Raw genomic sequence first — 23,775 nt, forward strand, 5'->3', positions numbered from 1 at the left:
CTGAACATCAATTATGCCCCTGAGCCTCTCAGGGCTCGTGAAACAACATCTGGGCGGGGGAGCCTCTCAGGGCTCAAGAGCAACGGTGGGGCCAATGTGGGAGCCTCGCTGGGCTCTAGAGAAATTACTGTGGCACCCCAGAGCCTCTCTGGCTCTCAAAACGAATATGCCCCTTCGTTGGAGCCCCCCTCCTGGGGACTCGAAATACGCAGATTGCCCCAAGGAGCCTCTGTCAGGGCTCTCAATCAATGGGGGCGGGAGCCTCGTGGCTCGGCAACAACTGTGGGCTCTGGAGCCTCTCGGGGCTCGAAAAGAACCAATGCGGGCGGGTGGAGCCTCTCGGGCTCAAAGAACAGAATGGCCCCTCAGAGCCTCGTGGCTTTCAAAATAAAGAAATGCTGCCCACGTTGGAGCGGCCCTCTGCCAACCGGGGCCGCTCAGAAAACCAAGGGTATGCCGCTTTGAAGCCCTCGTGGCTTCACTCTATCAAGGGGCGCGAGATCGCGCTACCGGGGGGAGAGGGGGCGGACACCGACAATGTGTCCCGGCGCCCCTCCCTTCTGCCTCACTCACCGGCTGTCTCCACGGCGGGCGGGGCTCCTCTTCACTCGTCCCGGGGCTCTCCCTTCGGTCGGGAGCCTCGGGCAGGACACGCTGACTGCTCCTCTCGTGCTCCCGCCTGGACCAGTCTCTGCTGCACGCCGCCTGACTTCCGCCGGGGCCGCCAATGGCAGCGCGGCCCTGGGGATCAGGAGGCGGGACTTCCGGGTCGCGGTAGGCAGCGGCCCGGCAACGATTTCCAGTGCTCCCGGGCTGCGGCGGTGATCTCCCGGGCAAATGCGGCGTGGGCAGCCGCTCAAATTCAATGAAACGGGGCAATGCCGGGTGGGCACCGGCCTCAAATAAAAATAGAAAGCGAGGTAGGCACTCGCTCGGCCTGGCAAAGCGCTCCAAAGCGCTAGAATCAAAATAAAGCGCACCCAGCGCTTCGGGGGAAAATAAAGCGCTCTCAGCGCTAAAAGCAAAACGAAGCGCTCCCAGCGCTGGGGACAAGGGAGAGCGCTCCCCCAGCACAGCAAAGCTCCAGCAAGGTCTGGAGGCAGACAGGGGGGCAAGGCAGGGCCAGAGCCAGCACACTGGGTCTCCAGTCAGGGAGACAAGCCAAGTGGCGGTCCTCCTGGCCCCAGCAGCAGCAACAGCCCCCTCTGGCAAGGATCCACAAGTAGAACAACTTCAGTGGGGACACAGCCCCATTTTTATACAGTATTTCCCTTTGTCTGAGATGCAGGGTGGGGGGAAAACCAGTTTCAGCTGGCTTTGGAGCACTCTTGATGGCCCAACCACCCATTTCTTTCACTGGGGAGGCTAGGGTCGTTAGACACACCACAGGGGGGCGGAGCCAGCATTGTGTGGGGAAAACCCAGCCCATCCAGGACACAGGTACACTCCTCCCACACATCACTCATGCTAATCTCCCACTCACCACCGGGCAAACCCATCCAGACTTCCTGGAGCCTGGCATGCCAGCCAGCTCCAGCCAATCACGCTCCATCACCCTCACAGCACATGCACACATATCTCAATGTCCAGAAGTAACACTTCCCTTCTAGACACATACATGCCGCAGACACCATCTCGCAGCATTCACTCTCACGAGTTTACACATACTAAACTCGAGCCTGCACTCCCCACACATCAGGAACTACCAGGGTACACACACATTCCCCATGCATTCCTATGGGAGGGCAGGCCAGCCATACTACACGCACGCACTTTCACTCTGGGACCCAGGGGAAAGTGCGCAGAGACCCAAAAATCACTGACACAGGGTCACACATAAGGCAAAAAGTTTAGGGGCGAACCTGCCCTGCGGGCCAAGTCCAACATAGAGCTTCTGAAACCTGCCTGCAGATTGGACAAGATGTTGTGATCCCGTTCCCATACCAATATTTTGTTAAGGATCAGCCTGCCAAAATTTCTTTGGGAGGTGTCAATCAGGCTGATCGGACGGTAGTTTCCGGGCAAAGATTTGTTCCCTTTTTTAAAGACAGGGATGATTTCAGCCCCATTCCATGAATGCGGTATAGGAGCACCCTTGGCGACCATATTAGACAGAAGGAGTATGTAGGAACCCCAAGAATCTCTATCCTGCAAGAATAGATCCGCGGGAATGCCATCAATACCTGGCGCTCTACCAGGGACCACTAGGTCTAGGGCACATTCCACATCTTTTAATGTAAATGCATCTTCCATGAAAGGTGTGAAAGGTACCTCCATAATTAGGTTTGTGGCATCACCCTTTGCATATTGTGGTTTAAAGTATGATACCCATTTGTCCTGAGGAACCCAGTTCTGTGGCTTGTCCGGGTTGCCATCCACACCCCACTTATAGACATTCCAGAACCTTCGCAAATCCTTGTGGGATCCTGCCTCCTTTAAATCATTCCACCTTTGCTCGTCCCATTGGCGTTTAGCTTTTGAGACGGCATTTTTGTACGTTACCCTGGCCAGTCGAATATTCTGGCTTGACCCGGTTTTGATTGCTCTACCCAGATCCAAGCGGGCCTGCCTACATTCCCCTGAATACCATCTTGGGGGTTGAGGTGTACGGGAAACATTTGGCTTACAGGGCCTAACAAAATAGCTTTTTAAATCACCAAAAAGGCCTCATGAATCCTAGTTGCCTCCTTTATTGCTGAGGGCAATGTATCCTCTTTAAGTTATGCCTCTAGGTCACATGTTGCTTGATCAAGCTTGCTAGATATAGAGTCAACACTCTCTTGATTTATTGAAACTTTGGACCATCGGACGTGACGCATGTAATTTGATACGACAGTATCAATGGAAGAAGTGACACCCAACTCCTCCCCGGATTGGTCTGGAGATTTCCAATAGGCGAGGGTCATACCCTGGGGGTTGTGATCGCTCTCTACCCTTTCAATATTTAGCATATCTTGGAGATATCTCCACAGACCCAAACTGACCAAGATGTAGTCGATTCTACTCTCACGGGGTCCATTCTTAAAGGTATTTTCCCCGGCCTTATCACCAACAGTTCTGCCATTGGTTGATCTTAGTCCTTTATTTAGACAAATTGAGTTAATTTGAATCGCTATTTCTGTCCATCTTGTGATTGGTTCGAGATCAAGTTTGGGTACCCCCCACTCCCTGTCTTCTTCATCCGATATGTTCCAATTATCATTTAAAAGAGGTTCAAAAGTTACATTAAAATCTCCCCCTACAATTACGTTGGAATGGGCAGAGTTGAATTCAAGCATATCTTCCAAAAATGCCATTACTTCAGATTTCTTCCCCCCAGTGCTGCGGGCATACACATTGAAAATATGAATGGGCTCTTTATTTAAGAACTCAAGTCTTAGCACCTGCAAATCCCTATGATTGGTAGATATGGCTTTGATTTTTATAGCAAGATCATGTCTGACCCATATCGTCAGACCACCAGATGGACGGCCTCTCCCACCTTTCTCTGCTGAGATACTATAATTCAAATAACCAGGAAAGTGCAGTGTATCTAATAACCAGGTTTCCTGGAATAAACATATTTCATACTGGCTAATAAAAGTTACCCACTCCGGGGATTCTATTTTGTATTTCAAACCAGCTATGTTCCATGAAAGAACCGATCCGGGTTTGCCAATGATAGGCACAGTACCGTCATTATGAGCTTCCTCTACGGTAGTGACTGGGATGATAGACATGGTTGACATGTGAGCCAGCGTGGAAGGCATTTTAAGGGAATCGTCCAAGACACTAATAGAATCCTGCCCAGTAGTTTCACCATTAGATTGCTCGCTGTGTACTACTATAGGGACTTGCGACTGTAGTCAGTCATTACAATCTAGGCTTGAGCTTGCCATGTGAGTGCCCTTATCATAGTTTCTACTATCAGTTAGCCAATTCGGGGGAGGAGTTGGTCTCATCTGGATCCTGGAATGATCCGGCCTTCAGATGTTTCATGGTCCCTTCCAATAGGCGACTTGGGTATATTGATCAGGTACACAGGTGGGGATTTATTTGGGTAGGTTTTGTATGGTGGAACATTAGTGCTTGTAAGAACAGGTCCTTTTCCCTGTCGGCTACCAACAACTTTCTGTTCAGCCTGTCTTTCTCGAGAGGTACACTTGCTCCCCGGATTCTCTGATGCCCTGCTTAGTGGAATTGCGGGTACTGCACCACGACTTTGGGATTTAGGTTTAGCTTGAATTACTCCCCTCCCTGCCCTGACCACGTCGCTAAACGAGGATTTAGTGACTGGGGAGGCACCCGGGGGGGTCAGTGGGGAGTGAGCAGTCCCAGTACGACCCGCTGCACTTGGGAGATTTGGCCCCGAGGGTTTAATTAGCGTGGAGCCACGTGAGCCTTTATCAGAGTCTACCCTCATGTTGTTGATTACAATAGTCAGTTGATCAATCTTAGATTGCATGCTTTCTACCAGCTCACACAGGTGTTTTACAACTGTAAACAAAGGGCTATCATCAGATTCAGCAAACCGTGACACCTCCATGGCAGTAGACACATTGACAATACTTTCTGTTAGAGGGGGCTCAAGCACAAGTGCTACGGGCCCTTTTGCGGGGTAGCTATTTTCAACATGAGCTAAAACAGAAAATCTATTGCTACAGGTCAGGGCGATTGGATCTTCAGGACTCTATAGGGAAGCTGCAGAGGGATGAGTCTGATCTAAATTAGATTCATCCCCCGCTGCTAGAGCTACACCCAATTTTTCCCCAGCAGTGGATTTACTTAAAAACATTTCTGGGATAACTACTGCCCCCCTCTTCTGAGTCCTTCCTTCAGAAATACCCACGTTGCTACCACCCTCGGAGGCCCTCTCTCCATTATTAGAGGTGGTTGTTAGCAAGTCAGCACAGTCTTGAACCAGTTCATCAATCCTGTCCATTACACAGTTTCCTGCCGCGTGGGGGACACGTTTGGGCATTTTACACTTTCGTTTCTTGGCTTGTTTTCCTCCCTTGGACACCACACCAACAACTTCACTGGGATCTTCTGTAGATTTCCTTTTTCCCATTTTGTGCAAATCGGAACCAGCATAAATTATAAGGAGTGAAAAGTACAATACCTTAGGCTGCCCAGTACAAGGGGGGAGGCCAAGCCCAGCCTCGGACGGCCACAGACGGCCCGCCCTTCGCCCGGGCTTCGCCTGGCGCCGCCCGCGCGCGTCCCGCGGTGCGGGAGGCGTTTCTCCGCCTTAAAGCGCCTCCGGGCGCGTTGCTGTCGTCACGGGTGCTGTGCCGGGCCCCTAGGGCAGCTGGGAGATGGAGTTTGCTGCTGCACCGGGTCCGGCGTGTAGGAGACTGCTGCTGTTGCCCTCACGGCTCTGGTTATGGCAAGGTGAGGAAGGGACGAGATGTTAGAGATGCCGTTTCCCTCACAGCAGGTCTAAAGCCAGCTGTTATGCCACTGAGCATTTTGGATAGCACACAACCTGATCTGAGATCTGAAAGCAGCTTCAGTTCAGAAGTCATATTTTAGAAAAAGGTACGAATGAAGAAAAATGTTTTATAAAATAATCAAGCTATCATTTGCAATACAAACAAGTTTAGTGTAGTGGCATACCTCTACTGATGTTTATAAGTGTTGCTGTAGGCTTCATCAACTGAAGTTCTCTGGTTCCAATCAGCTTGTGGGTCTCAGGCGTCAGGGTTACCACCAGCATCACAAAGTCTGATTGGCTCAACAATTCGTCAATCTTTTCACAGTATGTGGCACCAACAGCCTCTTCCTCTTCTTCTGTCCTGAAATTGAATGGTCACCATTTACAAACTTAGGTCAGTTACATCAAGTACGTCTTTGTACATTTTCAGTCAGGAAAGCATCACCTAATGTGCAGTTTAGAACAGTGTAGTTTCTTGATCTAAATGGTTAATGTGTTCCTAAATCACATTCCCCTAAACGTTTGATTAATCTAATCCTTGTGGCTTTGTTATGCCGCTTCCAGAATAAGAAGTGGTGACAAAAAATATTCTTCTCTTTTAAGGACACTTCCCTCCTTAGCATTAGTAGGAGCAGAGTTGTAAACCAATCTGTTTAAAAAGACCATCGTCTTATGACCAGGCTTCAGATAAATAACACAACCCCGTGCCTTTAGGAACCGTTAAGATCTTTGGTGTGAGTTTCCAACTTATTGTCTTTCTTCCATCAGCAGTACAGATTACCAGTCAACTCTACAATTATGCCCTGCAAAGTGGCTTTTAGTGACATGAAAAGAAGGAAAGAAAGAAAAAAAGGAAAGAAGGAAGGAAGGACGGAAGAAAAGAAAGAAAGTAAGAAAGAAAGAAGGGGAGAAAGAAAGAAAGAAAGAAAGAAAGAAAGAAGTCAGGCAGGAGGGAATATACAACATATGAGCATTGACCTGACAGAGGGCAGTGGTAAACATAAGCGATCTCAACCCATTAAGTATGGAACCTCAGTGAACAGTCCTTGTTTAATTTCCGTACTTACACAGTGCCATAAACTTCAGCTATGCCTTTTTTCATTGGTCCAGCATCCAAGTATGTAAAGAGCACATATACAGGCCCCATGATGTTGCCTTATGAATATTTCAGAATGTTACTGGGCAACGGAAAAAGCAAGAATTGGTAGAGTCAATATTGACTGTGAATCCACTAAGACAGAGAGAAACCAGCATATCAAGTTGTTGCTGGGATTTAGATGTGAAGGTGAAGCAGGTTATTATATATTATACAATACTTTCTCACTGATTTTATGCTGCCTACTTTTCAATTTGTGCAGACACTCATAGCTATGATACAGAAACACATTTGACTTCTCGTGCTGGTATTTCCTTCATCATTGTTTGGATTCTGTTCGGGCTTATTTAGCCAATTGAGCTTTAAATTATTTCTGCTGATTGCTTGATAGTTTGGGTCACTGTTACTGGAATCTTCCTGTAAAGCTGCACCCCATCAGCGTACTGATGGTTCTTAATTCTCTGGTTGGTCAGGGGCATGCCAAATGTGATTTCATAAAAAGGAAGACAGAACCTGGAGGAATCCCACATTGCCATACAGGTACTTTAAGATATGGAGGCCTTCTGTGAGAAGTTGGCCTGGTATATGCTGTCCACTAGTTAAAGTGGGCACCTTGTACCAGTCCAAACAACCCTTATGGTGATTAGGTCAAAGATAACCTCTATTGAAAGCTTTCCTAGTGGTAGCTATGGAGAGCAGCCTTCGTGCTAAGTCTTGAAGGAATGTTAAGCACCTTGTTTTACAAGAATGCAACCTTATAGTATTGGTTAAATGAAAAGGAAACCACACAGTAGTTATAAAAATATGTATTTTATCTTTCTCACTCTTTAGTATCCTCTGCATGAGGATAGAACACAAATCAAATAATACAGTTGCATAGAATCAAACGTAAGTAGCACAATACACAGTGCGCTCTAGGGGGAGAGCGAACCATATACTAAATAAGTAGTATAAGAACAACAACTCAGGACTAGGCTTAGTCTAGGAGGTATAGAATTGCTGGGACCCCAATGGAACCACCCAAGGTGAGTGAGTAGGGACCATACGGAGGATACCTTTGTACCAGAGTTACCTATCCCAGAGGAGCCGGGGGCATAGGCACGAAGTGGCGTCGGAAACCCTTGTCGGTCTCTATGGATGTCGACAAAGAAATGCTGCTGCTGGAAGTATGAAAAGCCACCGGTGGAATCCAAACATGGATTCTAGATGAGAAGAACCTGAAAGCAGTGGGGACAGAGTCTGGGTCTCTTTGGAGTGACCAGGGGCTCGGTAGATGAATGTTCACCGATGTCGAGTGCTTCAGGTGTGTTGACGGTGATCTTGACTCTTCAGCTGCGAGTACTCGGAGATGTCTAGGACAACCAGGAGCTGGAGGCGAGCTGTCCCATAAAGGATGTCGAATGCTGAGGAGACAGTGTCTGGCAGGAGCACCCACAAGCCTTGGCAGCGGCAAACAATGTAGATGGTCAGATTCGGTGTCGATCTGGCCCAGCAAGAACCAGGAGACTTACCACAGCAAGGGGAGTCAGGGCAGGCCTGGAGCAACCTAATAAAGCAAATTTGACCCTCAAGTGGACCCACATGCCGAAGGCACAGGAGTCGCGATGGGACCTCAGGCAGTTTCACAGGATACCAGCTAGCAGGGCACAGAGTGCAAGGATGCCGGAGTCCTTCTCAGAAAAGATGCGCTGGGGTCAGGGCTACAAATGGCCCAATGCATGGAATTGTTGCATGACAACAAGCTTGTGCAGTTGCAAATGAACACGGTGCACAGGTATAAGGGCATACGGTCCCCACAAGAGATATTCGCCTCAAACTCAGTGAGAGGGCAGCTCAACCCTGGAAACCTTCAGAAACCCACCTCCTGTGTTGCTGGAGCCTTCGGAGTCCACAGGAGCTTGGGATCAGCAAACTGGTCAGATGTGTTATGGTGCCTGCGCTTGCAGGGGAGAGACTCCTTCACCCCAAGTGAAATTCTTCTGTTGTCTTGGAGGTCCACAGGGTCCAGCACGGAGCCTGTATAGATCACGGACAGTGGCGAGACTGGGGACGGCAAGTGAAGATGAAGTCGAGCCCAAGAGAGGTCCAGCGAAGTCCAGCATGTCCAGACGGTCGAAGTGTAGTGGTATTTTCTTGCAGAATCTTGTCCACGTAAAATCTAATGTCCTATAGGCAGGTAACCCATTTTATACCCACGGGAAAGGTTGGACAGATTCTAGGGACCCTCCTAGGGGAGGGACAGGACAGAGGTGACAGGCTACCTATTGTCCGACCTTTCTCTGCACGAGCTTGGCTCAGCAGCAGGAGGGAAGACTAGTGTCTGTGGCTGGCAGCATTCATTTTGTGTTGTAAGGCTCGAGAAAGTTAGTACCGGTAGACTTAGGTAACCCCAGAACCTCGGTTCTGAGGGGAGGAATCATACCTCCCACATCAGTTACTGGTGTGGAGGTATGATTCCAAGGTGTTTGACACCAAACACGACATAGGTCATTGCAGTTGTTTTTGAGATAGCATTTACTGCAAGGGTATAATGCACCTCTACCTATATGTCCAGCAGTATCACGTACAGCCTGGGAGAATGGTCTCCGAAGACTGCAAAGGGGCCCCGCTCATGCAGGAGCACCCTCTCACATAAAACCCAGCTCCCTGCCTTCAGGATTGTTTAGGCCTGCTATAGGGGTGACTTATAAGGTTTTAAGTGTAGTGATATACATATATTTAGTGAGCCTATATCTCTCGTAAGTGGTGCAAGCACCAGCTTACACAGGCTGCAGTAGCAGACCTGAGGTTCCATTTTGCAAGGCCTCTCATGGGTGGCATAATACATGCTTCAGCCCATGGGAGGCCTCTGGGGTACCTCTGCCCTGGGTACATGGGTACCATATACTAGGGACTGATAGGGGTACCCCAGTATCTAATCTGGAGTTGTACAAAAGTACATACATATCCTTTAAGGGAGAAAGCAGATAGGATGGGGTCCTGAATAGCAGGATCCCAGCCAGACTAGTCAAAACAGTGGGTGCAAAAAGTGGGAGTAACCATAAGAAGCAGATCCTACTTTCCAACACCTTCCTTTGGAGAAGTCGGTGTCTCTTGGATACTTGGGAATGACCCATTTCAGGAGCGTACCATTGAAGTCCATTTGTGTAGAAAGCTTTGAGGAGGTATAGGGGTACCCTTCCTCAGGTTTAACCAGTGCATTCTTTTGTTAAACAATTTAAAGAGCGCACCTCTAACCATAGTGTCTCATGTCATCAAGACAAAACATAATACTGCTGTTGCTGCATATCTAATTATCATATCATAACATATTGCATCATTAGTCTTTACTTCTTTCCTGAAGTAAGTATATCCTTGATGGCTCTTAGAATGCCATTACTCAGTAGGCACCACCATCAAAATACACCATTCACAAACTTTCTGAAATGCCATTTCTGACAAGTTTGTCTTAAAAACAACGAAGCTGGAAGACTAGCTCTGGAGCAACATAACCAAAATCCAAATGACAGGGAACACTATGATCAAACTGAAAGGAGAAGACACACAATAATCTCTGCCACCTTTCAAAATGCCCCTAGGCACCGAACTCAAAGAACTGGTTTAAGCAAGCAAGCCATCAATCTCTCCATCAGACCCCTTTTTGATATGAATCTTCAAATTCCCTTACTTGTGCTTCTTTGCGGGCAACGGGCAACTGAGTTATTCCCTGTTGGTACAGAAGGGATTCATCAGTCAACTCATGGACCTTGATGCTCTGATTGTGCTGAGTGACTCGACATTGAAGTTGATGATGACTTTGAAAAGTCAGAACCTTGAGTGATCGAGCATTGTAACAAGGAATCTTTCAGATCTTATCGAGCTTCATTTGGAAAAGCTGATGTCTGCTGGATGCTTCTGGGTGAACCATTTCAGAACTGTATCATCGATGGCCACTCAAATAGAAAGTGTTGAGTAGGTGCATCTGCTTTACTGTGTCACACACAGCAGACAAGCCATGGAGATGAGAGACCTTGGATTGCTAATATCGATGCTGAGGGAGCAGGCCTTTAATGGCCACTATAGCATGCAACAAAGGGCTATAAGGCTATTAGAACAATGCAGCCCTAGTCGGTAGTATGTTCGAATTAGTAAAACAAAAAAATCCCCTCAGGTTCCCTGAGGTCTTTGTTCAGAGGAACAGCTGTGAAAGGATTACATTAGAAATGTTGATGCTCCGGGCTTCTACCAGCCATTAGAAGCCTGGAGCACTCCATTGTCTTCAATGGAGCACTCTACATTCCAATGTTCTAATATAGCCTTAGCGCCCACCATAGTGGGCTCTACCAGCCATTAAAGGCCTTTAACAAGGGAGCTGTCCTTTAATGGCTGGTAGAGCCCTCTACGGAGGGCTCTAAGGCTATTAGAACATTCCACCCCTACAGGGCAGAATCAGTGAAGCCTTTGTTTACAGCAACAGCTGTAAATAAAACATTGGAATGTTGGAGCTCCGGGCTTCCACCCGCCATTCGAAACCCGGAGCACTCAATTGTTTTCAATGGAGCTCCCAACATTCCAATGTTCTAATGAATGAACAAGTTACAAGTAAGGGAACCCCACACGGAGGCAGGATGTAACAAGCTCAGCCCCCATCTGTAGGCTAAAAGCTCCAACTGACAGGCAGAGAACACTCACAAGAAGGACATCACACATTCCCCATGACTCACAAGATTCCACAAAAGGCTAAAACAGAAGAGACACCAGGCTAAAAACAGTTTTAATTTGTCTCAGTGGAGCGAATGGCAATGAAGCAGCAAAAACAAGAAAACTCAAACAGGTATTGTTGTGTGACAAGGTTAAAGCAGGAGAAAGTGAATCAACAATAGGCTCTTGGGGATTGTCTCCAGGCTGATAGTGTACTTGCAGATATCATTATCCTCCATCAAAGTGCAGCTACATTTCTGGCTTCAGATTGATGTTTTAGATCTTTATCATGAATATGTGGCACAATCATGTCAGCAATCGGAATCTTCAATAATCTAAGAGTCCAACTGTGTATCACCAGCTGAAGAAAAATGCCAACTTAATTCTAACTTGTTAGAGCCAGCAAATGGCAGGCCTGTTTTGCTGCCAGAACGTTGCACTGATGGATTTCAGTTAAAAGCACAGAGCATGATTCAGAGTTTGGTGAATGGTATACTAGTTCAAAATGTAATGGATATCCCCTCTGCCCTATTAAAAGTGCCAAAGGCTATAACATACTTGTACTTCAGCAGATGTAAAATCCACCATGGTTGAGACAGTGGATCCTGTAATTCAAACTATAAATCAGGCCCATAGCCCTCAAAGCAAGCATTAAAGGGACACTGCACTGAACTATGATTTGGTTCAATCTGGAAGTCCCAGTATGCCATACTTTGATTAAAGGTGTATTAAACCTAAATGGTTCACTTACTTTGCCATGTCCACTTTGATATCTTTCGTAGTGAATTACTTATAGTTAGAACGTTATCTGTTAAATGAGATCTCAATATCCATGTTAAAATGGTCACGTTGAGATATACAGCAAGCCAACCACATGAAGTACACATCAACTAAGGACCTGATTCACAAACTGATTTTTGTTGAATGAAAACTAGTACTACAACAGTACTGCTCACAAACTTCAAAATGCAACTCACAAACTTCAGTCTCCACCTCACCTATCTTTTCTGCTTGGAGATCTTCACCATGGTGGCGGACATCTCTGCACATTTAGGTTTGCTACTTAGGCCCCTATTACCATGCAGGCTGGAACAGCTCCGACCATCGGTCGGAGCCCTCCAACCTACATCATAATAGGCTGGTCGGATTCCTTTCCAACTGATCCATTTTGATGGGGTTGGTCAGAAGGGAATTCGAAACGGTTTTCCGAATGGCCTCCGACGGGCTTGGAGAGCCCGTCTGTCATTCGTAAACCCTGCAGTAAACCCTCAGCGGCTGAAGGATTATGACGTCAGATTAGCATTGCCTTTCTGTGCTGGCCTTTCTGACACAGAGCATGCATTCCATTCGGAGTGCATGCTCCCATTGCAAAGTATAGGATTGCATCCTGCTTACTAGGCTGGAACCAACGACAGGTGGTCGTTTGGTTTCAGTTCCAAACCGACTTTGTAATCGGTCCCTTAGTTGTAAGTGTGGGAGCAATGAGTTGGAGTGGTGGGAAATGGGGAATAATTACTGCTAATTGGGAGAGGTTTAAGGAACTTTATGGAAAGGTTCATCAGGGGCATACTAACACAAATCATACCACAAAAAGTAAGCAATTGCAATTTACAACATTAAATTATGAAGTTACTGCAGCCCAAAAGGTTTTCATAGAGACTCAGTTGTAATAGAGCTTAGCCTTGGAGTAAGCCAAGTATCACACATAACGAATCACTGGTACTGCAAAACAATCTCATAGAACACAATGGCGGCATGAAATTAAAATAACACCCCATGAGAACAAATATTAAATTTATTACAATTTTATGGTATTTAACCTTGTATGTATTTTCTTTTAAGTGATAAAAATGATATATAATTGTTGATTATTATTTAATTTTAATTTATTTCAATAAGAAACGTAATTTAAAAATAAAATGTAATTTAATTTCTCAACATTTTATTGACTTTACCTCATACATAGATAGCATACATACATAGTGCCAGAAAACACAGCAATTGTTGTTGACATTAGGCCACATATTCTCCCCAACCATAACCGTCCTGTGAGTACATGAGAAAAGTTCTGTGGGTCTCCATCAATTTTTCCACTCCACTCCCCATAGGCTCAGGTCGAAACCAGATCAGCACAAGGTACGGATTTTATTGTGCAATGTTTGGGTCAGGTTATAGTGTCTTTCCAGGCCGATCTCTCTGTAGCATGCCCGGTCAGCCCAAATTCTATTATGTTTTTTGCAGGCACCCCCTGGAAACGTAAACGGGGATCTCCAGGCTCATGTAGTGGTCCAAGTCCATTTTCCAACCCTGCAGGGCCAGAGGGTCTGCACTTTTACATGCTTGTGCAGTGTCCCTCTTGGCTACAGCTAGGCCCAGCCATTTGAAGCATTTCTGATGTTGGTTGCAGTCTATATCTGTAGTGATATGTGGCATAGTAAATCTGGGGTCTCTCGGCATTCTCCGCCCCTGCAGTTGTTCCAAACATGCAAGCACCCCCTCCATTTTATTTTATGTTATTATTTACAGGCCAGTATACATATTTTAAATAAATAACATTTATATTATACATTAAAATTGTTGTTTCTTAAAAAGAAAATAATGCACCTTATTACTTTTTCCACAGTGCAATCTTCACCACAGTAAGACATCTAACAACAGTTGAAAAGTTCCTAGAAGTGACTTTACACATGTAAATTATGTAGTAGGAGGCTCAAAAACCTCATTTGAGGGTGAAGTCTACACTTGTACTAAGTGTAAATCTCCACTCTGAAATAGGGAATAACAAAAAAGTGGTTATATCTAGTTTTAAAAGTGAATACATTTATGGGTAAATCTATAACCTTATCTGTACCTTTCTGATTCGTTCCCAAAGTATTTTACCGTGCAATACATCTACCACACATGATTGCAGACTAAGAGGAATTTCTAGAATTAGTTGACTATTATCTTATATCTTTATAAATCTATTTTAGTTTGGTGTTCTTCTCTAAGAGTCTTTGTTGTAAAAAGGCATAACCAGATCAACAAATACTGGATCTGTGATGGCAAATCAGTAAAATGTAGAGCACATTTTTAGGTTTGACTTACATAAAAGAATTTTTTTTTTTTCTGCCAGACTTTTGACATTCATACAAAATAATAATCCTTTTACAGGGCTTCGGGTCAGCCCACTCTGGACATTGCTTTGCTGACATTTACTTCACATTCTGGATCAGCCTTTACTAAGCATAAATAGAGTGGGTCATCCCCTCCTCAGGCAAAGTTTTTCAAAGAGACATTCATGGTTCAGCCCTCCCAAAGGACAACCATTTGGGCATGAAGAGTAAGGCAGTGTGAATGAGAGCATTTTTCTGCTTTTCAGGTGTATCCACCTCAGAAAGGGAGAGCATTGAGAGGCAAAGGAGTTAGACTCCAGCTCACATGGAGATGTATAACACCCTGGCTGTCCAGCAGGAATATGGGGACAGAAGTCCACCCTGGTTCTTCCCCTTGGAGAGTGACTATAGCTCAGGCTTTTCTGAATAACTTGTGAGCTACTGGCAGCTCTCCAGCTACCTTTGAGTAGCTCTCCGGTGTGCAGCCCAGTCTACTAAATTAGAAGCTTTTCCGTGGCTGAATAAATATATTTATACAAATATTTTAAAATGTTTATTTGAATCAAAATGTTTGTTTTTCAGAACTCATAAGATGATGTGTGGAGAAAAATGGTTGCATTTTCAAAATTCTACTAAAGCTGAGTGATAAATCCAGTGGCGTTCAGGAAGGATATTAATAATATTATTAAGCGAATACTATGAGCTTTGCAACTACGGTTGTTATGTATTACCTATTTAAAAGGATTCCAAATTGACAGAGACTTTTTTAAATTACTGCTGGCAGCCCTGCCTGAGCACTGCGGTGTTCAAATAAATGATGGCTTGATTGCTTGAATTAATCTCAGCCACTGGTAATTAATCAGGTCTGCATCCCAATCCATTGTTATTTTGCACACCATGTCACCTCAGTTTGGATGCAGCTATATGCAAATCAATCTTGATCCTGCTCCAGTGAGGAACAGTCCAGCCCAAACTGCCAAGCCAGGTCCTCACTGAACCAGAACACAAGCAACCCAGAACCGGTTTCACCCTAGTTAGTTTTTTTATCATTTTTGGGATGCACTGAGGCGATCACTAGTAATGCTCTTGCACGGTGTGGCCACTAATATAATCTTGTCTGATGTGGTTGCTATTACCTGGTCAATTATATTAGTAGCTTGGATTAATTGTCATTGAACATACATAGTTCTTGTTACAGAAAAGGTTGGAGACCCCTGCTATAGCTATAGCAATAGTGCTCAATTCCAGAACTGCACCTGAAGTGCTCTCTGGTGTAGATCCCACATACGCTCTACTTACATCTCTTAATGCAGGAAGTGATGGAGAAGCAGAAGCACTCCCTTTTGTACCCAGATCACTGCCCCCCATTCCTCTCTGCTTTGTTACTACCCTGGTGGAGCTTCTATGGTTTCTACACCACCCACAAAGTAGGACCCTCTCCCACCAGCAGATCCCCAGAGTACTTCATCAGTGGTCGCTGTGGTGCACTGGCCTCCTTGAGTGCTAAGTTCAGCACACCAAGAAGATTCACATTTTTGTTTTTCAGACTCAGGCGTTCACCTTTTTATCACTTTGTATATTTACAAAAAGCAGTTTGAATAAAAGATGTTACTGCTATGTTTATGATGCACAATTTACCAACCTAGAAAGATGAGTTAATAGTGCCAGGTGACCGATCTTGTGACCTTCAGATCACCACATTTAGAAGTGGGGAGCGTTCAACTAACTAAGCCAACTTGCCAGCCAAAGGGCTGTAATGTTGATGTTAAATTACTTACCCTGGGATTTACTGAGTGTGAGAGTGCAAATATCTAGGTTTGGAAATATTTGTAAACTACAGTGTCGCAGCAATGTGGTTTCATAAAACATAAATAGAAAAGGAAAGCCCTGCCAGTGCTCGAGTTCCCCACTCCTCTGACTGGGAACTGCAGGAGAGCGAACTGCCAGTGACAGCAGACTAGTGTTGAAATTGGTGGGAATATTTTAAACATGCAATATCTAAATCAAGATGTTTGCCATTTTTGGGAATAGTATATAACAGACAGCACTGGCTCAAAGGTGTATTATTTGAAAAAGCATTCGGTAAATCATTACATCCCAGAATAGTTTAGGAAACGGTCAGCATTACAGCTTGCTCGATTAAACCAAAGTAAAAAAGTCAGCACAGGCATTGAATGAACAACAGTAAATGCATTTACTTACATTATTGTGATAATTGTGAAAGCACATGAAGAACAATTTAGGTTAGAGATCAGCCATATGTGCTCAAGTGAGAATTTGGTGAAAGATACAGTACAAACATGCTAAATTAATAGCTAGAGGCATTGTATTGAAGGATGATGTTTGTGAAGGAACCAATTGAGTCTAAGTCAATCACACTAGCCCTTTTCCTTAAGAACAATAATTAACAAAGCTAATGCTTCCCCTTTTGATGGCGTTTTGACCCTTTATCAAAACACTGGGGCCGGGTTCAGGACCGAAGGTTTTGTGAGCCTGAGTACCTGAATCTGAAAAAAGGAAACAGTAAAAATATTCTAGTCATTCAAAAATGTCAGAAAAGACTATGAGTAACAGTATTGATGTAATTTCTAATTACCTCACTCAATACATGTTCGATAACATAATTGATACCATCACTGCAATATCTGAAAAGACAATTGATGCTGTGCATGGCAAGGGCGCGAGTTATAGTTACCTTATGCCACTAGTTATAGTTACTTGAGATAACTACAAGTGGTGAATTTCAATGGTTTTGTTAATTTAAAAAATAGTATTGTTATAAAGTAGAACCAAACCCTTGAAGATATACTGACATATATGACAACAAAATAGGATACAATCCCAAAACCAAAGAAACAGGTGCATCTGCACTCGGGGTGGTAACACCCCGCTGCTGCCCCGCTATGTAACCGCCAGTGTGTGGTGTGATTTAAGTCCATGGCGGTGCCCCAATATGCCACGGTAGCCATACATGGTGGTGCACCTTTGCCACCACATTACAGGTCTTCCCCTGCCCCCACAACAACAAAGGGTTCAGTAGATTTAATCAGCAGAGAAGAGATCAGCACTGGCGCCACTGTCAGGGAGGTTCTGTGACTGCTGCGGCGATGAAGCCCCCTGTTTCCTCCCGACGTTAGAATACTTATGGCAGAATTCCTGTGCTTTGTGGGGCAAGTCAACGACACGGAAACGTCCGTCAATGTCAACCTTCAACCTCGCTGGGTAGAGCATTCCATATCGTAGCCCCATCTTGCGTAGGGCCGCCTTCACCCCCGGTATTTCCTGCGTGCTTCCTGCACCATGGCAGTGAAGTCCAGGTACAGTGAGACATTTGATCCTTGCCACTCAAGCTGGCCCTTCTCACGTGCCAGGCGTAGTATCATATCTTTGTCCCTAAAATTCAAACAGCGGGCTATGATCGGCCTCGGAGGGCAGCCTGGGTTGGGACACAGCCCCAAAATACGATGTGCCCGTTTAATCACAAAAGTGGCTGTGAAGGACTCAACCCCAAAGAGATCCACGAAGAGCTGCTCAACAAAGCGGTCAAGTCGTCCAGTGTTGCTGGTTTGAGCCACACCCATAATCCTCACGTTGTTACTCTGTCTGCTGGCCTCCAAATCCTCATTCGTGATGGCAACGGCCTTAAGAAGCTTTTCCAGGCGTTCGGGGGTGCTCCTTGCATGGAACAGTGAATAATAAATGAGCGGTTGACGCCACTCATTCATTATTCCTTTTCATAATTTTGGTTTTGGTTGTTTCAGTCCCATCTGGGACACCAAAAGTTATGTTAAGTTTGGGGCTGTGGGAAGATCCCCAAGTCCCACAAGGCCTCTACTGGCTCCCAGCCCGTACCCATAGTGGGTGCTGGCGGCAGCTGGCCATTTTGTTAAAGTAGGTGCCCCAGTGCCCACCCAATGCACCCACAACATTTCCACTGCTGGGGGCTGCAGGAGGAGCCCCTGCAAGCTCCCAAGCCAGCACCCACGTTATTTCAAAGTGGGTGCCCATGTGCCTAACCAGGGCATTAACACCTGGCCAAGTCATTGAGGGCCAAAGGAGGAGCCATCATGGGTGCCACAGAAAGCTGGCTATATTGTTTTGCTGTGGTCCGAGCAGGAGCAGCTTACTTCTGTGCTCCTCTGGGGTGGGAGCAAAGAAGTGTTCCCTGCCTGGGAAATTGCCGGCATGGAATTAAGTTTACATTCTCTGCCTGCACCCTCCCTGGCAGGGAACATAGCAGTGTTCCTGGAGATTGGATCCCCAGGACAGTGCTTTAATCGCCGGGGTAATCTACAGCTCAGGGACGGGGACCCAATGCCCTCTTACCCTAAAAACACAGCCCACAGGGCTTCTCTGAGGCACGGGAAGCGGGGCTACACGCCCCCCTCCCTAAAATGATTAGTTCGGCCTTGGAGGATGAGGTCTGCTAAGCCTTAAAGAGGCTTGGGCTGCACGTTCTCTCCCCTAAGATTTATAGTCATCTTGGGGGATGGAGTTCCCGGGGCCTGTATGAGGTTAACTGAAGGTTAATCTCATACAGTCCTGAGGAAATGCTTGGGGGACGCACGAAACATGTTGACAGACAGACAGAAGTTGATAGGTACACCTAAACACATTGTCATTTGGGCACCCTACTATTTCTACTCCGGTTTTAACTCTACCACCTAGGAGCAAGAATAAACTATGGCCCCTATGATGAAGCATGTCACCGTGGGGCAACCCTGGTGAGTGAGGGGACACCAAGAAAAAGAGCACTACTCTTTTTCTATCACTATATTCACTATTCCAACTCCAGTGAGTGTTGCGAATAGGTCTATAATCAACAGCTAGGCTCCTGATCTCTGTTTCTCAGAGATCTTTTGTGGCTTCTCTTGATTTCACCTCATGCCTCTTTCACCTACAGCCTACTCTCCCGGTTCTTTTATCTTACTCCTACAGGGACTTTTTCATTCCTGCTTTCTCAGGGTGTTTGTCATTTTATTACTTCTTCTATCCCCCTTTTTCTGCCTTTCTCTCTGTTGTTCTGCATCAGAGTCTGACGAATGAAAAATAAGGACCGGTCACCAAAAATGAGTGTCGGGGAGCTCCACCTGCAACCAACGGTACAAATTGAACACTGCTTCTGGCAATTAAGGTGTGAGTAATAACACTACAACAGAGGACCCCACAGATCTTAAGCTTACCACATTTAGGCCTTCAGATTTTTATTCATTGAGGAATATGACTGGATTCACATAGACTTAATCAAACTGGGACCAGAGCACGTCTGACAGTTTTGTGTATTGCAGCACATCACACATTTCATTTGAATAGGTGTACATATTGTACAAACTGCTTCGTACAAGGTATTTATAGCATAGAGAAAATCCGTGCCAGCAGATCAGGTGTTCCAAAGTTTCATAGAAGGTACTTGTAAGTACTCATTAAAAGGAGGACCCCTCAGACCAATGTTCCCTCTAATTTGTTTCCTCTGTGTGCGACAGTTCAAGATCTCTGTGCGCTGCAGCCAAGGCTGTGTGTGCCAAGCACCGCTTAAAACCTTTGTTTATAATGAGATCGAGAACAAGTGCATTTCACACTCATAGCTCTAATTAACAGGGTCTTGAGACAGTTTTGCAGTGTGGAGACATATCATCATAACATTAAATGTTTATTCTAGTTTCACCTATACCCCAGGCTTAGATAGGACAGGACTCAGAAGGGAGCACCATTATAAGATTTTACTGAATATTCTTGATTGGAGCACTGATCATTTGGTGGGGACTGCTGGAAGACTATACAAGAGAATATACATTTTGCATGTTGACAATTGCATAGCACAGTTACATTTTGATGTACAACCTAATGATTACTGTCTTTGCTAAGCGTAAGTGTGTGAAATGTGGCCATCCAGTCCAAAAATAGACTGTGGGAAAGGGTGCCTCAGAGAAGACAAATGCCATCACTAGATGTGTGAAACATTTGCTTCTCTCACTGGTCCTTGCCATTTTTGCAGTGCTGATAAACTCTACCAAGGTCAACTTTGTCATATAAGAGATAAGCCTTTGCCCTCATCAGCATAGCCAAGCGATTCTCCACCAGTCTAGTTCTTGATTTAGGCTTGTGTTCAAGAGACTAAGGGCCAGATGTAGGTAGGCATTTACCGGTCGGTAACGGCCGAATTCGGCCGTTACCGACCGGTAAATGGATTTTGAGATGTAGGGGGCAGAATCGGTAAATTTACCGATCGGTAAATTTACCGATTCTGTAAATTACCGAATCGGTATTTTTACCGATTCGGTAATTTTGAGATGTAGGTGGGACTCTACTGAGTCCCACAAGCCTTACAGAATCGGTATTTTACCATCAAATTCAATTTGATGGTAAAATACCGATTCCGGTGTGCATGCACATGTGTGCATGCACATGTGTGCATGCACACCTATGCCATATGACAGGCAGACCTGCCCTTAGGGCAGGTATGCCTGCCACATGGCACCCGAGCCTCTTTTGGGGGTGCTAGAGGGTGTCAAAGTGACACCCCCTGCACCCTTGTGAAAATCGGTATTTACCGATTCGGTAAATACCGAATCGGTAATGCCCATTCATTCCTATGGGCTTCAAAGCCCATAGGAATGAATGGGCATTACCGGTCGGTATTTACCGAATCGGTAAATACCGATTTTTACCGATTCGGTAAATAAACATCTGGATTTCCCTACATCTCCCCCCTTCATATTTACCGACTCTTAAATACCGAATCGGTAAAATTCGGTATTTAAGGGTCGGTAAATATACTTTACCTACATCTAGCCCCAAATCCTCATTCACAGGCTGCACTTGATGACTGAAATGTTGAAACATGGCTGACAAGACATACAAATCAAAACATGCTATTGGTTAGACATTCAAGAATGGCGCATGGTATATGTCAATAGCACTCAGCAAACCTGAGAAAGTTAAGATAAAATGTAGTTCTTGTGTACATTTAGCAGCTTGTATGTCTGCTTTCGTGACAGACAGCTGCATCATATAGGGCCTGTACAAAACAACAAAGTAATGTGGAAGGCTGACAAAAGAGCAACATAAGAAATACTCAATTACCCTGACCGTCCCCATTTCAGTACTTTTTAATGCACTGACCCCACAATATAGCAATACTGGAGAAGGAATACCTCTCAGTAGAAATGGACAAGCCAAGAAATTAATGAGTAGAACAGAACCTTGGTTTGGTTCTAACTCTAAATCATTCAACAAAAATGTTAGAGTAGTATAAGGAGCATTCATCATTCAAGAAAGTATTTCCTTAACACACAGATGTTTCACCTTACATTCCTGGTTCCGGCTTAATAACAATGAATGCTACTGAACGAAGAGGCAAGTCCATTATCATATATACATTAGTTAGTGGCTTGATTTGTGCTTTAGCTGAAGAAATCTTATAGACTACTAGCTTACCCGTCGCGCGTTGCTGCGATCTCCGAAGAAAGGAAATTCAAGGAAACTCGTTATGATAACATTCAATTTACATTGTGTCATTTTTATTTAAACTTATTCATTTTAGTATGGAAAACATTTCAAAGTGTCGTTTTAATTCTATTTATTTATTCGAGTGCTTGTGGATACACGATTTTTTGTTTCTCCGTTTGGTGCGTACATCAGTATTCGAAAGATTATGAGGGCCTTGGGGGGCCGATATTTAAAAAAATGTTATGCCAGAAACCTTCGCAGGAGTGTACTCAACAACTTCCCAAAGTTTCCTGGCGATCGGATGAATGGTGTTTTAATTTTATTTATTTATTCGAGTGCTTGTGGCTACACAATTTTTAGTTTTTCCATCTGGTGCGTACATCAGTATTCGAAAGATTATGAGGGCCCTTGGGGGCCGAAATTTCAAACAATTTTATGCCAGAAACCTTAGCTGTAGTGTACTCAACAACTTCCCAAAGTTTCATGACGATCGGATAAATGGTGTTTTCATTCTATTTATTTATTCGAGTGCTTGTGGATACTCGATTTGTTGTTTTTCCGTCTGGCGCGTACATCAGTATTCGAAAGATTATGAGGGCCCTGGGGGGCTGATATTTTAAAAGAATTTTATGCCAAAACCTTCGCGGGAATGTACTCAACAACTTCCCAAAGTTTCATGGCGATCGGATGAATGGTGTAGTAATGCATAAAGGACAAACAGACAGACAGACAGACAGACAGACAGACATACATTCATATTTATGGAATGAAAATGTTTTTATTATGCACATACTTTGCCCAATGGGCGTGAAGGCGCCTAACATCAGAATCACAGCTTATCACTCCAAGGAACATTCAATCAAAGGTAGGACTTCCTAAAGAACCAAGTTTTTAGTTCCTTTTTGAACAGATCAATTGATGGCAACCTCTTAAGCTCAATTGGAATAGAATTCCAAAGCTGAGGGGCCACAACTGAGAAGGCCCTAGCTCCCCATCTGGCCAGCCTAACACGTGGCACGACAAGTTGGAGTAGTTCAGCGGATCGAAGGCCTCTAACTGGAACATAGCGGGCGAGTAAGGAACTAATCCCACTCGTTGGTCCCTCCGCCAATGCTCTGTAGGTCATACAAAGAATTTTGAAAGAAATTCTATGCTGCACTGGAAGCCAATGAAGGTCTTTCCTGGCTTTAGTCGCAGATGACACCTTAGGAAGGGCCAATACAAAACGTGCAGCCGCATTCTGCACAATTTGCAGTCGGTGCACGTGGCTCTTGTTGGACTCCATATACAGGGAATTATATATATAGATTAAATTAAAAACACCAAGGTTTCTATATTGTGAACATCTTGTACTCACGTTTTTGAAGGTGGTCCTTTATAATAAACAAAATGGACGTGCGGTGAAATAAAGTATTTTCATTGGATCACACAATTTAATTGAGCAGGGATTTTTGTGCTCCAAAAATAAAAAAGTATTAGCAAACCCAAGAGGCCTGGTACTAGCCGCTGCCTTTAGGCTTTGGCAATTTGGTTTTTTTCTGTTTTGGTTTTTCAGAAATATTTTTGGGGGTAAGCTGGTGTGCCCACGTCAATCTAAAAAAAAATTGAACAACAATATTTCTTGGTCTGCAAGTAACACACTAACATTAACTAACACACTAGTTCCTGGCTCTGAAAATAACTACTTTTTGTGTGGCCTCCTGAAATTTTATATGCATAAGGGAGATAGTGATAGCACGGCAGATTCTATGGCCTGAAAGTGTGTGTATGATGAGCAAGACTGTAGGAGAAGGTGAGGGAAAGAATGTTTGCCAGTGTCTATATATTCAATGAAATTATAGTAATTGCACATTGTGTGCTTTACAAAAGCTGAACAAAAATACCTAGGGCCAAAAGAATTAAGGAGTATGCAAAAGCACCAAATTGACTAAATTATCCGGCAAGATTAGCAAAATTATGTGGCATACTACAGCACATTTTTTCTAATGTTGCTTCATAATGGTATAATTTTTCTTTACACATGGTAATCCTGTCTTGGC

The 23,775-nt window shown here is 44.8% G+C and overlaps 1 protein-coding gene across 1 annotated transcript in view; it reads right to left on the reverse strand.

The window, feature by feature from the left end:
• LOC144829082 (putative 2-ketogluconate reductase) overlaps nt 1–23,775 on the reverse strand; it is a 261,551-nt gene that overhangs the window by 103,040 nt on the left and 134,736 nt on the right. The window contains exon 3 of the mRNA XM_078687857.1: nt 5,599–5,777. Within this exon, the coding sequence (XP_078543983.1) occupies nt 5,599–5,777 (179 nt within the window). The remainder of the gene's footprint in view (nt 1–5,598; nt 5,778–23,775) is intronic.

This window comes from Lissotriton helveticus, chromosome 4_1 (assembly GCF_964261635.1).
Source record: "Lissotriton helveticus chromosome 4_1, aLisHel1.1, whole genome shotgun sequence".
NCBI lineage: Eukaryota > Metazoa > Chordata > Amphibia > Caudata > Salamandridae > Lissotriton > Lissotriton helveticus.